The following is a 20,770-nucleotide window of genomic DNA, read 5'->3' as shown; positions in this document are numbered from 1 at the left end:
GGCGGGGCCTGTGTGTCTCACCAGCAGCAGTAGGAACCCTGTGGAGACACTGTGGGCCAACACCCCAAGACTAAGCTTTTTCCACCACAGCCAGGAGGCCACTATTAATGGGAACCCCCAGGAAATGCTTCTTGGCCCTGTCCTGGGTGAATCTTAAAGACTGTAGAGTCTAGAGGTTATTCCTTAGGCCGTGACCATCCCACCATGCATAGTAAGCGATTCTGGGAGATGTAGTTCTCCTGCCTAGGTTGCCTGCCTTTGTCTAAGTACTTGAGGCCCAGAAAAAAAAAGTCACTTGCCCTGGACCTAAGTAATAGTTCTCAGGGGTAGCTAGACCCAGAATGGGGTTAGGATACAGTCTTGCCCCTTAGGCAAAGCCTGTGTCAGCTCTGGTGCGGAGTGTGCACCGTGGCGCGGGTCTGGTAGAGGAGCATATCCCCTCAGCTTCCGAAGAACGAAGAACGGCAGACCCCACCCTGGCCATCCCCTGAGGCGGAGGTTCTGGTGGCGCGGGTGGTGGGCGGGCAGGCTCTAGTCTAGGAACACAGGGGCTGGGCTAGTGGGGAAGCCCCAGGCTGCTCCACCAGAGCAGCGCCCGGGCCCTGCGGGTGCTGGAGCCATGGAGCCAAGGCCGCGGGGCTGTGTGGTGGAGGTGAGTGGGGTCGCTGGAGGCCAGGAAACAGTCTGGAACTGCAGCCTTGGTGCTAAGCCTTGCAGGGAGTGGGGGTGGTGTGCGCTCAACTCCGACCTCCCTGAGGGCTGGGTTGCCTCCAGCGACGACCTAGTTAGAGGCTCGGGCGCGCCCTTCCGCTGAGAGGAAGCACAGGCTCCCGGGGAAAGAGGGGTCTGGGGGCCTCCACCTCTCAGAAGTCATGGCTGGGGCCAAGGTGGCCCCATCTCGCTGGGTGGAGGGGAAATGGGCAGAGGGCTGGCAAGGGGCCTTTCTCTTCTGTTCATAAACTGGGTCTGTAGACAGGGAGAAGGAAACTGGTCCCACTCCCAGAACCCATGGGCACCCAGGAGCCTGAGCAATAAATCAGTCAGGCAAATGCTCGGGCCTCAGGAATGGAGGGGGAGCCTGGGAGGTCGCCTTCTGGGGCAGCTACGCCGGGTTCAGCAGCACATGCTCCCCAGGCTCTGTTTCTACTGCTGCTGCTGCTGCTTGGTGGCCAGGGCCAGGGCAGCATTCCTGGCAGGTGTGACTGTGCCGGTGATTCACAGAAGAGGTATGGGCCGTTTTGTTGCAGGGGCTGCCCAATGGGTAAGTGGCTGGAGGGGTAAAGGGAAGGAGGGCAGGCTGGGGGTGGGGGGGTGAGGCAGGCTGGGGATGGGGTCCAGTGAGGCTGGGGTGGCAACGTTAGGGGGGAAGGAAGCAGAGAGCCAGGAATAGGAAGGGAGGGAGGAAAAGGCAGGGAGCAGGTGGGAAGGGTCCAGGAGCCTTGGACTCTGACCTTTGCCTGGGTTCCACAGGACACTACATGACGGCCCGCTGCGCGGAGCCCTGTGGCGACAACGCCTGCCTTCCCTGCCCTCCTGGCACCTTCTTGGCCAGGGAAAACCACTCTAAGACTGACTGTACCCGCTGCCAAGTCTGTGATGAAGAGGGTGAGGGGTCTGCCCAGGGCTTGGGGGACTCTTGAGGCCAAGCAATAGCCAGGGCCTTTCAGAAGGAGGGCTTGGGCCCAGCCTTTGGGAGAGAGGCCGCTGTGATCAGTCCAGCATGTATTCTGCTTCCGTTTGCCTTTCTCCTTTCCCCAGTGGCCTTGCTGCCTCCACATGCCTCGGCCTCTGGTCACCTGTGAGCAGCCAGCGTGTAGCTGTGGGGCTAGCCAGCGTCTCCTCTCCTGGGAGACCGTCCTCAGCTACTTTGTGGAGGTCAGTAGCCCTGATGTGTCCGTGTTCCCATCTTCCTGACAGCCTTTCAAGTGACCCTGGCGAACTGTTCAGCGGTATCAGACACCCACTGTGGCTGCCAGGCAGGCTGGTTTCCTGACTGCTCCACAGAGCCATGTGGGGACACTTCACCTTTCTCTTGCATCCCATGCTCAGACTGTGAGACTACACCATCCCGTGAGTGCCCCATTCTGGGCTGTCTGCCCCGAAGCCCTTTTCTTTGAGCGCCCTCCTGTCCTGACGCAAACCATCTCTTGGTCTGCAGGGTCCTGTCCGTCCGGCTTCTATGAACATGGCAATGGCTGCGTGTCCTGTCCCACGTAACTTGCTGGCTGTCCTGGGCCGGAGGGAAGGGGGGCTGGGCACGGGACGGGGACTCTGGGAGAGGTGCTGCGGGTTTAGAGGTGGGAAAAGATACAGCTGGGGGTAGCTTGGCTGTGCCGTGGGAGGGGCATTTCAGACAAACAGGGTGGTAAAGGGGTGCGCAGATACAGAAAGGGGCATATCTTCACTTTCTGACAGTTTCCCTTAGCCCTTCCGCCCCCATGTTTAGGATGGATTTATCATTTCTTTGGTTATACTGATAGAGCTTTGAAACTTAGGCTGAGACTGGATTTGCTGCTAGTCCTTGGCAAGTTGAGATTTCATGTTTTCCCTCTGAATATGAGGGTGCTGGGATGTTCTTCCCTGGGCTGTAATGAGGGGAAAGGTGCCTTATTTGCTCGTCCATCCAGGCCCTTGAGTATCTGCTGTACCCAGACACTAACCCTAGGTGCTAGGACTGCCCAGGAGTTAGAGATAAAAACTCTAGCTAGAAACTCAATAGTGATGGTTGATGTTAGTGACCCAAATGGACATTTCAGCAATACTCCGGGAATGTTTTGGGACAGGGCGGAAGCCCACCCCCTACAGCATAGGGGAGGTGTCTGGCAGGCCTGGGTCGCCTCCAGCCCCGCCCCTCTCCTTCCGCAGGAGCTTCAGCAGCCCTTGTCCTGAGGCTTGCACTGCGGTCTGTGGCTGGAAGCACAGTAGGTGACAATGCTGGGAATTCTGGGAATTCCAGCGGGAAGGCTGGGATGGCCAGTGTGGGGCAGGGCTGGCTGCCAGCTGGCATTCACTGGTTACTGTTCTTTCAGTATTTTGGGTCCAGGTGCTTCTAGGGGCCTTCTTTCTTGGGGCCACCCTGATCTGTGCATATTGTCGATGGCAGCCTTGTAAGCCTGTGGTTCCCGGTAAGTCCATACATGGCCTACATACATGTATTACTAGAGGCCTGGGGTAAGGATGGGTACTCTAGAGCCCTGTAACTTTATGCAGAGGGGGAAACTCAAGAGGCACTGACTAGCACTCAAGCACAGGGGCCTTGCCTGGTTGCTGACCAGGCCCTCTCTGTCTCTATTAGCAGACACGGCTGAGACGGAGACCCTGACCTTACCACAGGTAACATCTCCGTACTGGGAAGAATTCTGGCTTCTGGGACCAGGAGGGTGATGATTCCTGGCACGTATCATGATTGCTAGCACAGGCTAGACCTAACAGGCAAATATGCTAAGAGCTGGCAGTGGAAAGGACCATCCATCCACAGCACCGGCTCTCAGTGACTGTGTACTGGAGTCAGACAAGGGCCGCAGGCCAAAATTCAGAGCGATGGGTTCTTGAAGGATTGGGAGACAGACTTCCGGACAAACACAGTAGCCTACTGCTGGGCCACAGGGGTGTGTCTGGACACGCAGAGCCTATGGGAGGCCATTCTGCTGCCTGAGCCAAGGACTGTCCACCCCTGCCCAGAGGCTGGCGAAGGGGCCTTCCTAGATAGGCATTGCTGACTTGGTGACTCCCACCTTCTAGACTCATCACTCAGCCTCAGACAGCGCCCACACCCTCCTGACACCGGCGGACAGTGCCGAGAAAGTCTGCACCACCATCCAGTTGGTGGGCAACAGCTGGGCCAGTGGTTCCTCCCCGACCCAGGAGGTGGCCTGCCACCAGGCCTCGCAGTCCTGGGATCTGCCGTCAAACACAACTCCTGGTAAGGGGCCGTAGTAGCGGAGGCTTCGCCCTATCTTCCCAAATCCAAGATGGGGCTCTGTCCTCGCTGGGTGGTATCTGCCCTCCCCAAAGAGGACCATTGGGCCCTCCGGTGGGCAGCACCCTCACGTCCCTGCCCGGCTCAGGCCCTCCTCTGGCACCGCCGCTCTCGCCAGCGCTCCCCGCAGGCTCGCCGGCTGCCCTGCTACAGCCCGGCCCCCAGCTCTACTACGTGATGGATGCGGTCCCAGCCCGACGGTGGAAGGAGTTCGTGCGCACGCTGGGGCTGCGGGAGGCGGAAATTGAGGCGGTGGAAGTGGAGATCTGCCGCTTCCGGGACCAGCAGTATGAGATGCTGAAGCGCTGGCGCCAGCAGCAGCCTGCAGGCCTGGGTGCCATCTATGCCGCCCTGGAGCGCATGGGGCTGGAAGGCTGTGCTGAGGACCTGCGGAGCCGCCTGCAGCGCGGCCCGTGAGTGAGGCCCACAGAACCACCGTGACATCCCAGTGACCCTTGAAGGAGCCTTAAGTATTGTTACTTATGCGTGTAGACATTTTATGTCACTTACTAGGCCCCCATCCCCGCCCCGGCACGGTCCTGCGTAGCAGGGCCGGCCGCCTCATCCCTGCTTACCTGCAGCTCCGAGCTCCAGCTACGGGAAGCATTATGAGAAACACCGGAAGGGACCAAGTGAATGGTCGCTCAGCTCTTAATTAGCCTGAGCTTGGACTTGGTATTAAATACCTTAAGAAAAGCAGTTTGTGGGTGTTTCAGTTGGGGGTTATGGGTATCAAGTGGTGCTCTGTTTCCCTCTGTTTCCCCAGGCCTTCAGTGGGCTGGGGGTCCTGACGCCTCGGGAACTGAGGCACACAGTGGAAACCAGTGCCCTCCCGTGTCCGCCACAACCAAGTGGCTTCAGAAAGGGAAAGTAACTAGGACGGCGAGTGAGAGTGAACGAGAGCCACAGCTGGCGGATAGAGGTTTAATGGGGAAAGGAAGGGGTTGGGGGATGTGGTCAGAACAGGGCCCCTGGCCCTCCATCACATCACTGGGGCAGTGAAAGGATCAGGGGAGCGGAGGTCCTGGCTGGGGACTCAGAAGGCGTAATTGGGGCTGGGGCGGGGGATGTAAAAGGGGGGCCCCTCGGGAGCGGCAGCTCCGCCCCGACAGGCAAGTTTCATCCTTTCTGGTAAACAAATGACTGAGAGGAAACCCTCGCTGGGGATGAGAAATGCAGCGCGGCCCTGGCCAGCACAGATCTGGGTCGTGGAGGGAGGAAAACCCCTTCCCCGAGCTTAGGGTCGGCCTCCGCCCAGGATGCGCCGCCGGCAATGCGGTTCGGGGCTGCGGGGGAGGGGGCTGCAGAAGGGCATGCGCCCCGCGGGAAAAGTCACCACCCACACCCACGGGGCTGGGGAGAGCTCAGCACTGGGTTGATGAACATGCAAATATATGTAAGTGAGCATGCAAATAAGCAGCATCTTTTTTCTTTCTCTTTTTTTTTTTTTTTCTTTTTTTTTTTCTCGTCAGCGGCTTGGGCACTTTTTCCAGGCAACAGCAGCGCATAGGAGAGTACTCCAGCAGCAGGGCTGAGGGTGTGGGGCCAGGGAGGGGAGTAGGGAGGGTTCCTGCACCGAAGGGAAGGGCGTCAAGTTTCCCAGCCCTTCCGCACCAACCTGACAGGATGGGGCGGGGGCTGGGGGCCGCTCCCCATCTCTCAGAATCTGTGAGGCTGCAGACAGAGGCCGAGACTCCTATTACTTAGGGATCTCCCCCTTCTTCAGGATGACCTGCCGCTGCCAGGGCGCGAGCTTGGCCTCGTCGTAGCCTAGTGTCCGCAGTTTCTCTGACTGTTCTTTCGCCCTCTGTATCTCCTCCTGCTTTTGTCGCTCCTCCTCTCTTCTGTTTAAGGGTGGTAAAACTCAGTGATGCCTGAGGCCAGACACCAGGATGGCAGTGGGAGAGGCAGGGCCCACTCTGCTGAGGACCCAGGGCTCTCATGGGGTCATATTGGAGTTAGAGGGATACTCAGAGGAGAGGGATAAGTGGAGTTGGATTATTTTGTGGAGGAGTGTTACTGGAAAGAGGTGCTGGGTCATTAGGTGGCCCTGTGTGAGGATTGAATGTTACGGAGTTCGGGGGATCAATGACAGGAGGCCTGTCACTGGAGACAAGACTTGTGAGGGAGCTGTCAATCTAAGTGGCGGGGGATAGGGTTGAGATGCTGGGGGATCTCATTACTGGGGACCAGGCCATCAGCCTGTAGGGACAGGGGTTAGCTCTGTGGTAGAGTGCTTGCCTGTAATAACACTCAAGGTTTAATTCTCAACTCTGAAAAAGCATAAGGATAGATCTGCTCTGATGACCGGGCCACCACTAATCGTATTTGGTTATTGGGCAATTGAAATGTTCAAATTGGCATGCACATGCTAGTTTGAGAACTAAAAAAAATTTTAAGGAAAAAAAACCTCATATATATGATGTGAGAGAGAGGAGAGAGAGGAGAGAGAGAGAGAGATGGGGCAATCTTGATGTATTGCAGGCTGGTTTCACACTTGCTCTGGACAAGGCTGACTTTGACCTTCTGATCTTTCTGCATTCTGGAATGACACGCCTGTGCCATTGCTCCAGGGTTTTTGCTGTTGTTATTTTGTTTTCAGTTTCACTTAGTTGCATGTGTGTGGGATTTTGCCTGCATGCATGCCGCTACACGACATGGGTGGCCGGTGGCCGGGGAGGACCCTGGTGTCATTGGATTCTTTAGGACTGGCATTACAGATGGCTGTGAGCTGCCCTGAGGGCTCTTGGGGTTGAACCTGGGTCCTCTGGAAGAGCAGCAAGTGTTTTAACCACCGAGTCATTGCTCCAGCCCCATGACTCCAGATGTCTACAATACCAGAGTGAACCCGGGGCTTCCTGCGTGCTAAGCAAGCAGTCTACTGAGCTGTATCACTAGCTCTCAGCAATAACTCTCACACTGAAATGCTTAACCCAATTTCATACACTGGGTTAAAGTATTAAATTTAAGTTTACCTCTATTTTTAAAAAAATTCTCTCAGTGTGGCTATTACAAAATCTAAAATTACATAGGTGGTACAGATCATATTTCTATTTGACAGCACAGGCTAGATTCCCTAGAGAAATTAAGTTGAGGGGAACACATGGATGATTGAACTTACTGGTCCTGGGATTAAAATGACTGTCCTTGGGCCTGGAGAGATGGCTCAGCCTTTAAGATTGACCCAGGTTTGAGTCCCAGCAGCCACATTGGGTGGCTGTAAGCACTTGTAACTCCAGCTCTAGGGGATCTGATACCTCTGACCTCCACAGGCACCTGCTGTACTCATTCTTTTACCCACCCCCATAAGAAGAAAAAAAAGTCCTGTATGATAGAGTGGGCAGGGTTTTTGTTTTTTTGTCATTGTTGTTTTGAGACAAGATCAGATTGGCCTTGAGCTGGCTGATGGCGTTGAACTCCTAACCCTCCTGCCTTGATCTACCAATGGGACTAAAGGTATGTGCTAAACACACTTGGGGAGAGCTAGGCTAATAGGAGACGGGGTCTCGGTAACTTAAGAATGTAATCCGAGTGTCAGAGCTAGACTTTGAGGGACAGGTGCTAAATAATTAAGGGTCTGTGTTATTACTGGGAGCTGAAAGGTTATGGGACAAGGACTGAATGATGGGCTGGATGAGGCTGCCAAGGGACAAGCCTCCGGGACTGCGTGTAGGAAGAGGAAGCAGGTTTGGACTAGTACCGTACTTACCGCTTCTGCTCCCTGGAAGGAGAAAGAGACAGTGTTAGATGGCCACACAACCTCAGAGACAGTCAAAACTCAATGCCAGGCAGCCTCCCCAGACACCCACCTCTCCTCTTCCAGCTTCTTCCGAAGAATGTCTCGTCTCCAGGCAGGCAGGCTGGCCAGCCGGGCCTCCTCCTCTTCCTCCTAAAACACAACCATACAGCTTCAGGACCAGCTTGACCTGAGATTCTCAGGTTGGGGTCACACACATCCCACCCAGGGTACATGGAGACTTCAGGGCGGGCAGAATATAGATGTGTTTGCAAGAAAAGACCTTTTTGGTGGCCTCCTATGGTACAATCAGGTATTGCTTGGTGATGGCCAGCTCAGAAGGAGCCTCCTGCTCCCCAGTGACCCAACCAGTTTCCTGGAGGTGGAGCCACTCAGATCAGGGGAGGTTAAGGGGAACAGACAGAAAAGTAGCTGGGTGGGATGTACCACAGAGCCTGATGGCCGTAAGTCTGTCTTCCAGCATTTTGAGGCAGCTGTAGAGTTGTGCAACACACTTGGTCCTCTCGGGGAGGCCCAGACTGCCCCCGGCTCCCCACTACGGAAAACCTGTGGGCCCATACTTGCTCTTAGTGCGACTAGGTTGTTGCACAGCAATGGGGCTATAATGACATGGGGAGAGGGTACCGACACAGCCTGTAACAGAGTGCTTTTATTCCTTGGATGGTACAGAAGAGGTGGGTCTGTGCACATCACACACCACACAGAACACTGCACAGGTGGCTCAAGGAGGTGGCTGCGAACCCAGGCAAAAACCAGAGATGCAGAGGCAGAACCTAACTGCCTCAGGGAACCCAGAGTGCCTTAACTCAGAGTGCTCCTGCTGTTTGGCTTCACAGAGAGAAACAGCTGACTTCCTGTGTGCCACGCCCCTCCAATCTCACAAATGCCTCACTTCCTCCCTCCTAGGGACCTCAGGTGTCTTGAAAATCTGGTTCTTTCTGTCTGATTCTGGCCTCTAGATGTCAGACAGGCATCCAGGCATAAAACTAAACCCTACATTTGCTGTCAGATGTCAAAGAGTTCTGCCTCCCTCTCCTTCCAAAAGGAGAAGCTCCGGTCGATGTAGCGGCAGATGTCCTCATTGCTGAATTCGCCCATCTCAGACACCAGCTCCAAGGGCTCTTCAGTTGGGGGTTCTGAACTAGGCAGGTCTGAGGCTGGGGGAGGGGCAGCGGGAGGCCCCGGAAGTGCAGGGATTGGGTCCTCTGACTGGCCCTGTGGTGGGCCCTGTGGTTGAGAAGGAGCGGATTCTTCTTCTCCGGTGGGCTCTTTCTCTCTCTCCTCTATTTCTTCTTTTCTCTCCCCTTTCTCCTTGTCTTCCTCCTCCTCTTTCTTTTCCTTTTCCGCTCTCTTCTCTTCCTCCTCAAGTTTTTCCCCCTTCTCTTCCTCCTCTTCTTTTTTCTCCTCCTTCTCTTCCTTCTGGTCTTGTTCCTTCTCCTCCCCATTTTCCTCCTCTCGAGCCTCTTCCGGAGCCGGCTCGGACTCCGGGCTGTCTCCGAAGAACTGACGCCTGAGGTCTTCAAAGCCATCTTCCCAGCTTCGCGTGCCGGCCTCCACCTCCTCAAGCACTGCGCGGTGGAACTGGCGGATGAGCTCCCACGGGCGGCTGCCCAGGCGGTCGAACATCTCATAGCACAGCAAGTGGCGGAATTTCCGTTCCTCGCGGCTCAGGCCCATCTCCAGCAGCTGGAAGTAGCCTAGCATGAAGAGGTCCAGGGTGAGACTGTCATACCTCCGCGGGGCGCCGTCGAGCGGCGGCAGGAAGTGCTCTGGCCAGTACAGACCTCGTGTAAGCTCTGAGCCGGGCGCCTGGTGCGCCGACCCCTGCCTCAGCAGGCTCCTCCAGTGACCCAGCAGCTTGCCCACCACATGCCGCTGCTTCAGCAGCTGTAGCAGCCGCTCTTCGGGGCCGCTGTCCGGGGCCTCACCAGCTGGTCGCTGCTGCACAGTGTCCTCTGCCTCTGGGAGCGGACTGGCGCCAGAGGCCACCACCCGGGGTAGCAGTCTGCGCAGGCGCGCCTGGGCATGGCGCCCGGGTCCCTGGAAGGTCCACTTACGCCAGTGCTCCAAGAAGAGGTAGACGATGCGCTCCTTGCGCATGTCGATGTAGCCCTGGACGCTGGGCAGCTCAGCGGAGAGCGGCGGCCCGCCAGCCAGCGGCTCCGGCTGGGCCTCCTCCCGGAGCCACGGCTCAGGCGGCTCCAGAGCACCCAGGGGCTCCTCTGTAGCCCACAGGCCATTGGCGATGAGGGCTCTCGGTTCACTGGAACCGATCGCCATGTAGTCCTCCTCCAGGATGGGCTCCCGGTCCGGGGTGCTGGTGGGCTGAGGGAGCTTGCGGCGCAGGCTCTGGGCGGGCGCCGCGGCCTGAGCGCGCAGTTCGTAGGCGGCGCGCAGGTCCTGCACCGAGACGCCACACTCGAGGATCTCCCGGGCCACGGCCTCCCGGCACCAGCTGAGCGAATGGGAGCGGCCCAGACAGAGCGGGCCAGGCCTCGAGGGCGCGTCCGGCAGCGGCGCCAGCGGCTGGCCCGTGTCCGCAGTCAGAAGCTCCGCCAGGTGCGCGGGCCGACCGCCCAGCGCGGCCAGCAGCGTGGCCATGCTCTTGAGCAGCGTGGAGATCTTGCTGCACCAGGCGGGCAGGTCGGCGGCGCGGCCGTGCATGCGCCGTGGGTCGACGGTGAAGCGCGGCGCGGACAGGGCGGCCGAGACGGGCAGCAGCTGCTGCAGCTCCAGCTCCAGCTGCTCCAGGCGCGCCTCCAGTTTCTCTGCCTTGTGCAACACCTGGAGGTTCTCAATCTGCTGTTCTATGCGGAGGATGTCGGCCTCGGTCATGAGCTCGCCAAAGGGCCCCAGGATGGCGTTGTGTTCACGGGAGTACCTCCAGCCCTCCGGGGGGTAGCAACAGGGGCTGGCCGCGGTCAGCTAAGGCAGGGGGGAGACAAGAGAGGGGAGGGGGCGCGTCTCCCTCTGGCCCAGCTCCCGCAGGAGAGCCGGCGGCGGCCTTTTGCAAGTCGTGGGTGGTGTAATGGCTCCGCTGGGCTGCGCTTGCAGGGACCCGCCGCCTGGCTGGCGGCGAGATGGCACTGCCGGAGGGCTTCACTCTCAGCAGTGTTGGCTTTGGTTGCTGGTGGAGAGCACTGGCTGGGGCGGGGAAGGCAGGCCCGCAGAACGGCTCTCCCGGCCAGGCTCGGTCGCTCATTACACCAACCAAAGACCGTGCGAAAGGCGAAAGGCGTTGAAGCTGAGGCTCGGAGGCCTTCCCCTACCCGATCCACAGCCTGCTAGTTTCAAGCCAGACCCCAGAGTTCCTCTCCTGTCACCCGATCACAAATCCTTTCTCAGGCTTCCTGCCAAGTCCGCCCAGCCCCAGCCCTCAATGTTTCACATGCCTAGATGAAAGGCCATTTCGCTTTTTTCCCCTCTTTCTTCCTCTGCCCTGCCACAGTGCACTCTTTGTTTGTTTGTTTGTTTATTTATCGAGGCAGAGTTTCTCTGCATCAAGCCCTGGCTGTCCTCGACTTGCTTTGTGGACCAGGCTGGCCTCGAACTCACAAGAGATCTGCCTGCCTCTGCCTCCCTTAGTGCTGGGATTAAAGGTGTGCACCACTGTGCGGGCTTCCTACTCCACTTTTTAAAAATAATAAAAAATAATAATTTACTTAATTTTATGTGCATTGGTGTGAGTGTGTCAGACCACCTGGAACTGGAGGTACAGATAGCTGTGGGAGCTGAGAGTTGAACCCGGGTCCATTTGGAAAAGCAGACAGTGCTCTTCACCACTGAGCCATCTCCCCAGCCTCCCTATTCTACTCTTAAAGAGGCTAAAACTAGTCTCCTAGCCCATAAAATGGGAGCCAGCCCCTCCTCTAGAGCCATATCCATCTAGACCTGGTACAGTTTACTTCCCACACAGATCTGATGACCCTGCCTCCCCAATTAACTGTCCCCGGGCACCCCATGCTCCAGGGCCCATTCTCAAAGTTTGCTGAGCCTCACTCTCACCATCCATCACACGTACCAAATATCGCCCAGAGACACAGCCCCTGTGACTTCCAGACCAGCCTATTCTTCCTGCCTTTCTCCTCACCCCACTCTTTTCCTAACTGACTCCCATGAGCCTCTCACCCCGGGCTGCCCCATCACCACCTGCTACCCTACCACCACCCCAGCCACAGCTGGAAGCCAAATGAGTGGCACCGAGGTCCATGGTGCTCCTGACCACCCAGTACCATAAAGCTCAGTTGCTTGTTACCCCAAGCTGTCACTCGCTCTCATCATCTCCTAGGGACACTTACTTGCTTGTTGACACGCACACACACACACACCCCTCCACAGCCACCTTTGATAGCAGGCTTTGATACAGTCACTGTGAACCCTCAAGGGATACAACCATGAGCACAGAATGCAGACGGCAGTCACGGAACCTTTGTTGGATGACCAAATCGTCTTACAGATGTGGGAACCTGAGGCTGGACAAGTCTCACAGCGGCGGCTGGAGCGTGGCAATGCCAGGATAGAGCTCAAGTCAGCCTGCACCCAAGGCCTCTCTTGGCCACGCACTGTGGTCCACCCAGGAGCTTGCTAGAAATGCCCCCAAAGCACAATACGGCCGCTCTTTAGTATGGCCCCAAGTGGCTTGAAGGCACAGTAGAGTTTGACAAACACTGACAGTGCACTTCAAAGGGCAGCAGAAGGCGGGAAGAGAGAGGCCAGCGCATACAGGGAGTCCTGTATTCCCGCCTCTCCCAAGGGTGACGGGCTTCTCTGGTGCTCAGTGCAGACCCCACGGCTTCCTAGGACGCTGCACCCCACCCACCTTCCTCCTCTGCTCCTCTTCCTCCTGCATCTTCTGCTGCAGCTTTCGAACCATCACCTGGCGCTTCCACTCTGGGATGGGACGGCCCTGCTCATCAAGTGTGGGGATGAGGGCTTCCACATCCAGCTGAACTCCCGGTGCTGGTGTGGCGGGCGGTGCTGGCACTATGGTGCCATTGAGCAGAGGCTGAGGCCCAGAGGCTGGTGGGGTGGGGCTCCTGGGCCGAGATGGCGCAGGTGACACCGATGGCTGTGGTGATGGCTGCGGTGACTCAGGCTGCCGGGAGAAGCGGTAGGGCTGAGCACCAGGCAGGCACTGGGAGCCCGGGCGGGGCACCCATCCAGTGCCTACCTGGGAGGCTGGCTGCCCGCTGCCCGAGAACACTGTGGTCAGCCCCTTGCTCTGCGGTGTTGGCTTCAGGCTCTTGCCTGCCTTTATCTCAGCCAGCAGCTCTGAGTTATCACCCGTTGGGGACATCATGTTGAAAGACTTGGTGCCTGTCCACAGGAGAAGAGGTGTTCAGTTGGTGGTGGGATAGCATTCCCATTTCCCTCCTGCCCCAGGCCCCCTCGCCAAGCCAGATGGGTGGGGCCCACCTTTGGGCCCAGAGGCAGCTCTCCAGATCCTGGGACACCAAAGGTTAGCTTTCAGGGTACCCAAAGGTGGCCCATCAACTTCCAGGCCATGGTGACCCCACCAGGTCTTACTCACTGGGCATACGGCCCCCACCCGGAGGCCCCTGGGAGTTCATGGTGGCTCTTGGGCCAGTCCTGGGGACTCCAGCAGATCTCTGCCCACCATCAACTGCCCAGCTCCAGGCACTACCTGGCTAACCACCCAACCTTTGTCCCAGCTCTCCTGGCTCAGCCCCATTAGGGCGGAGTCTCCCCATGGCTCTCTCCCTTCATCAGCAAAGCCCAGTGACCCTTGGACTGAGCCACTGGAGCCTCTATGGCTATAACACTCAGGACCCTGGAGTGCCACCCAGCTGGACCCTCCCCGGCCCCACCACACCCACAGACAGACAGCAGACACACTGGCCGAAAGCGGAGCATACATTTATGGCAAAGCACTGTGTGGCCCTGGGGGACCTTGGAAGAAGGAGCTTACTGAGGACATGGGAGAGGGCATGCAGGAAGAAGGGCCAGGCCAGTGGCATGCAAATACCTGGACAGACTTTGCATTTTCCAGCAGGGCTGGCGGAGGTGAAGGAGTACTTGGGGAGGCTGTCTTTGGTGCCCCAGATGGGGGCAGGAACAAAGTGACACTAAAGCTCCCTAGATGCCAGGGCTGCTGATCAGGGCCGCATCCCGGAGAGGAGAGCATGCCGCCGGCTCATTTACTTAAGCAAACTGGCACGCTGGGCACTGGATGCTGTGATGTCATAGGCGCTCGGGGCATCGGGTCCTCCCACCTGCTAGCCCCTAGCAAGCCCTTTCCTGAGCCCCAGGCCCATTCTGTCTCATTTTCTGGGCAAGCCACCTCCCCCACGCCTCAGCCGCCTTAGCAGTGAGCCCGCGCAACTACTCACTCTTCCTGTGTCTCAGGACTCTCACTTCTAGGAACCGAGAGGAGAGAATTGACAGTGAAGTTAGAGGAACGGGGGCTGGGTGAAACCAGGACAGCAAGAGGACCAGGGAGGGCAGGAGGGGAGAAGAGGGGAGGAGCTCTCCTGCCCTTGTGACCCTGGCTCAGGCCACTCTGGGGCCCCACAAGGGTGGTCCATCTAGTCCTCTAAGGGAGGCCATCTTGGCATCGGAGTTGGCCGGGGCAGCCGGAATCCGGAGAGGTGACGGAAGCTGGGGTCGGCTGAGAGCTAATGGGCGGATTGCTCAGCCAGGAGTGCTTATGCTACCACAGGCTCTGCAAGAACTGCCCCGGTAGTCTGGTCAGACATGAAGCTTGGGCTGGAACCACCGAGTATGGTTTCTGCACCGAGCCCTGCCTCACTAGGATGGGAGAACCAGAACCTTCCAGGATCCCTGGCAGAAGGAAGTGTCCAGCAGTCCTGGTCTCCATCTAACTTGTAAGCAGGGATGCCAAGCCCAGGGATGGAGAGTGTGCCTACCCTGCTTGAGGGGCACCCTGAGTTGTCTTTCACGATCACCATCACCACACACACACAAAGCCTAAGGAAAGGAAAACGTGATGGGACCTGTCTTTGCCCTCCTAGCCACGCACAGCGATCAGTAAGAGTCCCGTCACAGCTGAGAGCAGCTCAGCGCAGCGCTTAGTGTGAAGGAACCAGAGTTGGAGGCTGGGAAGGCCCAGACTGAAGATGCAGGGCACGGAAGAAAAGAGTGGGTAGCCACTCGGGCCCTGCAGCAGGCTGCTCAGAAACACCGCCACCACAGCCGGAGCTCTCCCTAGCTACAGAGGAGAAGGCCCAGAGAGGGCAGATACCTCCCCAAGCGCCACACTCAGCCCAGTCCTTCCGTGGGACTGGAGCGACTCAAAACTTTGTTCCCTGATCACCCACAGGGTAGGGTCTGGAAAGAAGAGCCCGGGAAAAGGAAGGACCAGGGGAGTCGCAGCTGGGGAGGGGGCGGTCTCTAGGTCTCCCTCCCCTTTCCAGCTGGCGCCGCCCCCACCCCTCTCCCGCCCCTACTCACTGCCCGCAGACGACGATGAGCGACGCTGCCCGCAGCCCGCGCCCTCGATGGGCACAGGTGGGGCGGGCGGCGGCGAGCTCAGGGCCTCGGGCAGCGGCGGCGGCGGCGGCGGCGGGGGCAGCTCCTTCGACGTCTTGGGGTCCGCTGAGCAGCCGTTGTGCACGTGGTTCCCGGGGAGCAGCGCCGCCTGCGGGGAGCACAGTGGCCAGAGAGTGAGGAGGGTGCGGCAGGGCCCGGGCCCGGGCGGCCCGCGGGTGCGGGCTGGTGGACACGCACCTCCTCGCTGTGGGCCATGCCCGGGCGTGCGGCCAGCGGCTCCCCCGGGCAGCGGCCCAGCTGGCCGTAGTAGTCCCCCGTGCTGGGCTGTTTGCTGAACGAGCGCGGTTTGCGGCTGGAGTCCTGCCTGCGCAGTCCAGTGTTGTACCTGCGCAGCCCCGGGTCCTGCCTGAGCAGCCCCGGGTCCTGCCTGAGCAGCCCCGAGTCCTGCCTGCGCAGCCCCGAGTGGCCGTCGCGGGAGCTCGGCTGAAGGAAGACAGTGGCGGATGATGCGCTTGGCTCGGATGCCCCTCGCGCCTCCCTCCCCACTCTTTGCCTGGGGGGCTCGCGGCCGAGTCCCTGGGCCCCCCAGTTCGGCGTGCAAAATGGGGCAGGGGGCGTGGGGACCTTGGTGAAAGGGCCGGCCCACAGGGAGAGGTCTGGGTTAGGGCCAAGGGCACAGGGGCCCCCTCGGAGGCCAGAAGGGGCGGACCCGAGGGCGGGGTGGCCCAGCCTGGACGCCAGGGGGAGCCTGAGCTGGGACAGCTCCCGCCTGGCCGGAGGGCTCCTGCGCCCTGCTAGCTGCTCCACCAACCGCTCGAGAGCGCGCAAGGCTCCTCAGACCCTCTCTGGTAGGGGTCGCGGTCTGGAGGGGCCCCTGCCTAGAGCTGGTAGGAAGGACGCTTCTGCTCGCTCAGGTGCCCACAGCCTAGGGCGCTCCTACCTGCGACTGTTCCGGTGGCCCCCGCTGTGCACCTGGCAGCGGGGGCGGCCCGGACCCGACACCTGCGTTACCTGATCCCAGCTCTCAGGTTACAGCCCGCGGCCCGCCTAGGAGCTCGGTCGGCCTGACATCACCCAGGGTCCGCCAATCCCAGGCTTAACCCCCAAGCGGGCAGGGACGTCAGGAGCCCCGCTGCTCGCCAGGGCCACGGGCGGCTCCGCCCCTTGCGCCTCTCAGCCCTGAGTACCCTACCTTCATCCTGCCCGCCCCCAATCATTTGCCAGGACCGTCAGAGGGCTTGACCCCCGGCAGTGAAACTGCTCATTTTTGTGCACCCCCCCCATTCCAGGTCGCGCCCCGGCCTTCCCCTCCCGCATCTGGAACCCGTCGCTAGCCATGTAAACGACACCACACTCGGGCCCAGGCTTCAAGTTTCAAGGGTGGCCGGGTGGGCTCGGGTGACAAAACCACTTCTCGCTCCGTTGCTCCCCGCTAAGGCCTGCGTTGGGCAAGGGAGAAGAGGCGGTGTGGCCAAAGACTGACTGACCAGGTGGGGGCGATCCCCTGACCCAGACCCAAGCTTTTGCATGTCTGCTATGCCCTCAGACCCTCCGCACCCCGCCGGACCAGGCTCACGTGACAGGAAACACGACACCTACACGCCGGGTTTGTTTTCTGGGTCAGCCAGCCCCTTCGGCACCCACTACAGCCATGGAGGCACACACCCCTCAAACCCAGTTCTAGCCCACAGTTCAGACGGCCCGCGCCTGAGGACGCAACTCCCGCACAAAGGGCCCTTTGTAAAGCCTATTAGCGCCTGCTCTTCTGCACGAACACACCACGGGGGGACCGGGGGAACCCTGGCACTCCGGCCCTGCGGTGGGGAGTGGGCACGGTTATGGGCAAGCCCCGGAGCCGTGCCAGGCGTCGAAAGTGGGCGGGCCTCAGGCACCTCCCACCCTGTCCCCAATCTCTCTCTCCCCCTTCAGAGGAAATCTGGGAGAGCTCGGCAGTGCCGGAAGGGAGGTGGGTGGTGAGGGCGCCCCTGCGAAGGCGGCGTCCCTCCCTTGCCGCCTCGCTCCGCGGCTTTGTGGCCGGGCTCACCTGTGCAAACTGATCACTCAGTTCCACCTTGGGGTGGCGGGCCTTGGGCTGGGGACAGAATCGCAAGGCCTGGGCTCTGGCAGGACTTAAGGCCTGCCACCCTACACCTGGCCACCTGTGGTCTTAGGCTGCCTCCTCACCTCTCCCGCTCACTAGCCTTGCTTTGGGCCCCGCTACTACATCTGCCCCGCTTCTGCGACCCAGCTGTAGGCCAACGTCCAAAGGCCTCGGATGCTCTGGCCCCTCACATTCGCCCACCCCTTCCTCCCCACCCACCCGGAGGTTATGGGTGGGAGGGGAGTTAGCCTTCCCGCTAACCTGTTTCACCCCGTGGGAGGAGGAGCCAGCCTCACCCTCTATTCCCCTGGCTAGCCAGGCAGGGAGTAGCAGAACGGCTGGTGTGTGTTCAGCCTCCCACCCACCTCTGGCCCTCACCTTCTAGTCAAACCCCAGGGCGCCTCACCCGGAAGACACCTCAAGGATCATTCTTTTCTTCCTTCCTTGTTTGCTCTGTTTTATTGGCTTGTTTTCAAGAAAGGGTTTCTCTGTGTAGCCCTGGCTGTCCTGGAACTCGCTCTGTAGACCAGGCTGGCCTCAAACTCAGAGGTCCGCCTGCCTCTGTCTCCCTCACGATGGGATTGAAGGCGTGTGCCAGCACCAGCTGCCTCCTGTCATTCTTAGCATTCTCTACCTGAGCCTTGCACTACAGGTATCCACAATAACTGTGTGCTTTTTCTGCTAATGCCATGACAGCCCTGCCACTCTGCCCGGGGTGGCACAGCTCCTCAGTGGGCCCTGCTGGCTCCGTGTCTGTGCTTCAGCCTCAACTCCTCACTAGGAATGGTGGCTTTGCACCTCACCCCAGCCCATTCCCAGTGTTTGGTGCTGAGCTCTCCTGGACCTGCCTAGGACCTTCAATTCTTGAGCTTGCCCTGGGCCCAGGGAGCCCGATTTGTGACCACAAGCCAGCCGGGCCAGTGCCTCATCAGGCCAGTCAGCTTAGTCTTACTACTGGCCCGTCAGGCAACAGGGGCCCCTCTTTACATACCTCCTTCTTGAGGGAGTCCACCTCCACGTGGCGAAGCTTGTTCTTGGTCTGCATGTAGATGTTTTCTGCCTGCAGCCTCACAGGGGGGCTGGGGGCCGGGTAGCCTGGTGGAGGTGGAGGCAGCTGGGTGCCTGGGGGTGGCGGTGGCGGAGGGAAGCTTGGCGGCGGTGGCGGAGAAGGCAGTTGTGGTGTCAGCTTCCCTGTCTTGCCCCGAGGCAAGCTCAGCTCTGGGTTCAGCATATCCATGTAGCTCTGTAAGTCTGCAGCTCTTGCACCAGGGAGCCCTGAGGGTGGGGTGGAAGAGCAAGCAGGATGTGTAAGTTTGCCGAATGGACCCCAGATCCAAGGTGTCCCAACACTGCAGACCAGCTCAGCCAGCAGCAAGGCTAACTGGGGTCACTGCTTGGAATGGCTCGCTGTGGCCTCCTTGGGAGGAGGGTGGTGCTCTCAGGTTTCAAGGGGACACTTGTGGAAGCTTTGGGTTCAGGGTCCTGTGGAGTAGGACCACCTGGCCAGGTAGGGCAGGAGTCCTGAGGCTTCACGCAGCCAGCTCTGCTTGCCACCTGGTGGTGGGAAACAGACACTGCAGGGTTGGGCTCCTGCTCAGGGCGTGGTCAGTGCATGCGCGCGCGCACACGCACACGCGCACACGCACACACACACACACACACACACACACACACACACTTTCCTGGCTCTGTCTGAGGGCTTTTGTTATGTGTGTACTTAACTCTGCCCCTCTGTATTTTTGTGTAATATGGGTTGGGCTGGGGAACTTTGTGTGTGTGTTCATGTCTGCAATAGGGAAATAGAGGGCTTCTGTCTGTGTAATATAGGTATATGTATGTATGTATGTATGTACATTATCTGCATGACTGTGTACCTGTGCTTGTGCATGCTTACATGAATACTTGCACACCTGTCTGTATGTGCACCTTTGAGTTTCGTAGCTTAGAACAGAGAGCAATGAGTCATGTGTTGGGTGAGCATGGGCTTTGCGGATGTACCAGCTCTTTGCCTCCCCTCCCCCACGTTAAGACGAGTGACACAGACAGCAGCCTGTGCTTTGTCTCCCCCTCTCCTTCTTCTTCCTCGAGTCCACTCACCTCGAGTAGTGCGCTGACCCTTGATGCTGGAATGGCTGGAAGAGCAGGAGTCATAGTTGGAGAGGGTGCTTGTGGGTGAGCCAAGGTCAAAGTTCAGTGGCTGGACCGACATGGTGGTGTTGGGTGAGGACATGCCCGAGTCAGGCTGCTTTGCCTCCAGGTCTATGGATGGATCCCGGGACAGGACTCGGTGCTCCACGCTCTGAAGGGGAAGGAGGGAAGCTGTGGGGTGAGCCTCCAGGCCAGGGATCACGAGTCTTCACTGAGAAACCCGCCAAGCTGCTTCCGGCTTTCTCCACCATTTCTGCATCTTCTCAGAACAGGGGTCAAGAGCAGACCCTCCAGGCAGCACTTCAGGCCTCAGAGAAACGCCCACCTGGATCTCCCCTGCTCAGGGAGGCGGAGACTTGGGAAGGAGGGTCTGGGCGGCACCTCCAAGGGGAAGAGGGCACAGCCCTGCTCCAGGCTGTCCTCATTGTCAGTGGGCAGAAGGCCTTGGCTCCTATGCATCTGTGAGCAAAGGGCCCCAGAGGCTGCTTCTGCAGAAGGAAGGGACACTCACCTTCCACTGGCTGCAACCCATCTTAACTTGCTTGGCCTGTCGGCTCCCTACCTAGGCCAGTCCACCTCCTGATGGGATGCTGGGGGTGGCAGGAAGCCTGGGCCCAAAGGATATGCCCCAGCTGAAGCTGCCAACTCTCTCTCCTCCCTCCCACCGGCTGGGCCTCTGACTGCAGGCCTGCCCCTGTCTACTGGGAGCACGTTAGGGTGAGGGACCCACTTACATTGCCCATGCTGTCCCTGCCCCGGCAAGCCTGCTCCTCTGCTGCCTCCTGCCTAAAGCTGCTCCTCCCTGCCCCTTGCCCCTCCCTGCCTGAGAAGTGTCACAGGCCCCCTGGGAGAGGGAAGCAGGCTGGCACCAGGTAACGGCACAGCAGCCAGGCTCATTGGCCCTGTAATTAGTGTTTGCCTTTTCTGGGCCAGCTACCTCCATGGCTTGGATCTGTCATTGCTGCTGCTGGGCCTGCCTGGGTAAGGAAACCAAATCCTGCTGTTTACCCCATCACATCAAGGGATCCAGGCCCTGTTGCCTATGTACCCTGTGAAGGAAAGGTGAGGCCCTGAAGATGACTGGGGGCAGGGGAGGGGAAGACAACCTAGGGGTGCTCTTTTCTTGGCTAACACTAGTGGGCAGCACAGGGACCCAGCCCTGACCTCTGTAGTCCACAGAAGTTAGAAGCTGGGGCACAGGCTTCGCAGCCCGGAATTACACCTTTAACTTCCCCTTCTCTACTCACTGACTGTGGGGTTGTAGGCATCTTATGTACTATTATATCCCAATATTTTCTACACCCGAGTTTCTTAT

General features: G+C 59.0%; 2 protein-coding genes across 10 annotated transcripts; one reads left to right on the top strand and one right to left on the bottom strand.

The window, feature by feature from the left end:
* Window positions 1–76: 76 nt before the first annotated feature.
* Tnfrsf25 (TNF receptor superfamily member 25) lies at window positions 77–4,671 on the top strand. 5 transcript variants are annotated; one of them, XM_060378993.1, is made up of 10 exons: window positions 77–652; window positions 1,135–1,261; window positions 1,471–1,605; window positions 1,918–2,070; window positions 2,159–2,213; window positions 2,866–2,921; window positions 3,030–3,125; window positions 3,296–3,333; window positions 3,742–3,922; window positions 4,068–4,671. In XM_060378993.1, the coding sequence occupies exons 1-10, from the start codon at window positions 620–622 to the stop codon at window positions 4,394–4,396; spliced, it is 1,203 nt and encodes a 400-aa protein (XP_060234976.1). In that variant the 5' UTR covers window positions 77–619; the 3' UTR covers window positions 4,397–4,671. The 5 variants fall into 5 exon arrangements, with proteins under 5 accessions (XP_060234976.1, XP_060234974.1, XP_060234975.1 ...); XM_060378991.1 differs by having other exon boundaries at window positions 77–1,226; window positions 3,299–3,333; XM_060378992.1 differs by having other exon boundaries at window positions 77–1,226; window positions 4,098–4,671.
* A 218-nt stretch (window positions 4,672–4,889) lies between these two features.
* Window positions 4,890–20,246, bottom strand: Espn (espin). 5 transcript variants are annotated; one of them, XM_060378978.1, is made up of 11 exons: window positions 20,190–20,246; window positions 19,405–19,606; window positions 18,299–18,582; window positions 15,444–15,689; window positions 15,168–15,354; window positions 14,087–14,113; window positions 12,907–13,052; window positions 12,556–12,831; window positions 7,789–7,868; window positions 7,689–7,700; window positions 4,890–5,823 (listed from the first exon to the last, which is right to left on the bottom strand). In XM_060378978.1, the coding sequence occupies exons 1-11, from the start codon at window positions 20,196–20,198 to the stop codon at window positions 5,679–5,681; spliced, it is 1,614 nt and encodes a 537-aa protein (XP_060234961.1). In that variant the 5' UTR covers window positions 20,199–20,246; the 3' UTR covers window positions 4,890–5,678. The 5 variants fall into 5 exon arrangements, with proteins under 5 accessions (XP_060234961.1, XP_060234962.1, XP_060234963.1 ...); XM_060378979.1 differs by lacking the exon at window positions 14,087–14,113; XM_060378980.1 differs by lacking the exon at window positions 15,444–15,689.
* Window positions 20,247–20,770: the final 524 nt, after the last annotated feature.

Source organism: Meriones unguiculatus, chromosome 3, assembly GCF_030254825.1.
Source record: "Meriones unguiculatus strain TT.TT164.6M chromosome 3, Bangor_MerUng_6.1, whole genome shotgun sequence".
Lineage (NCBI taxonomy): Eukaryota > Metazoa > Chordata > Mammalia > Rodentia > Muridae > Meriones > Meriones unguiculatus.
Note: the sequence above shows the minus strand (reverse complement) of the source record. Positions and strands in the feature narration are given on the sequence as shown.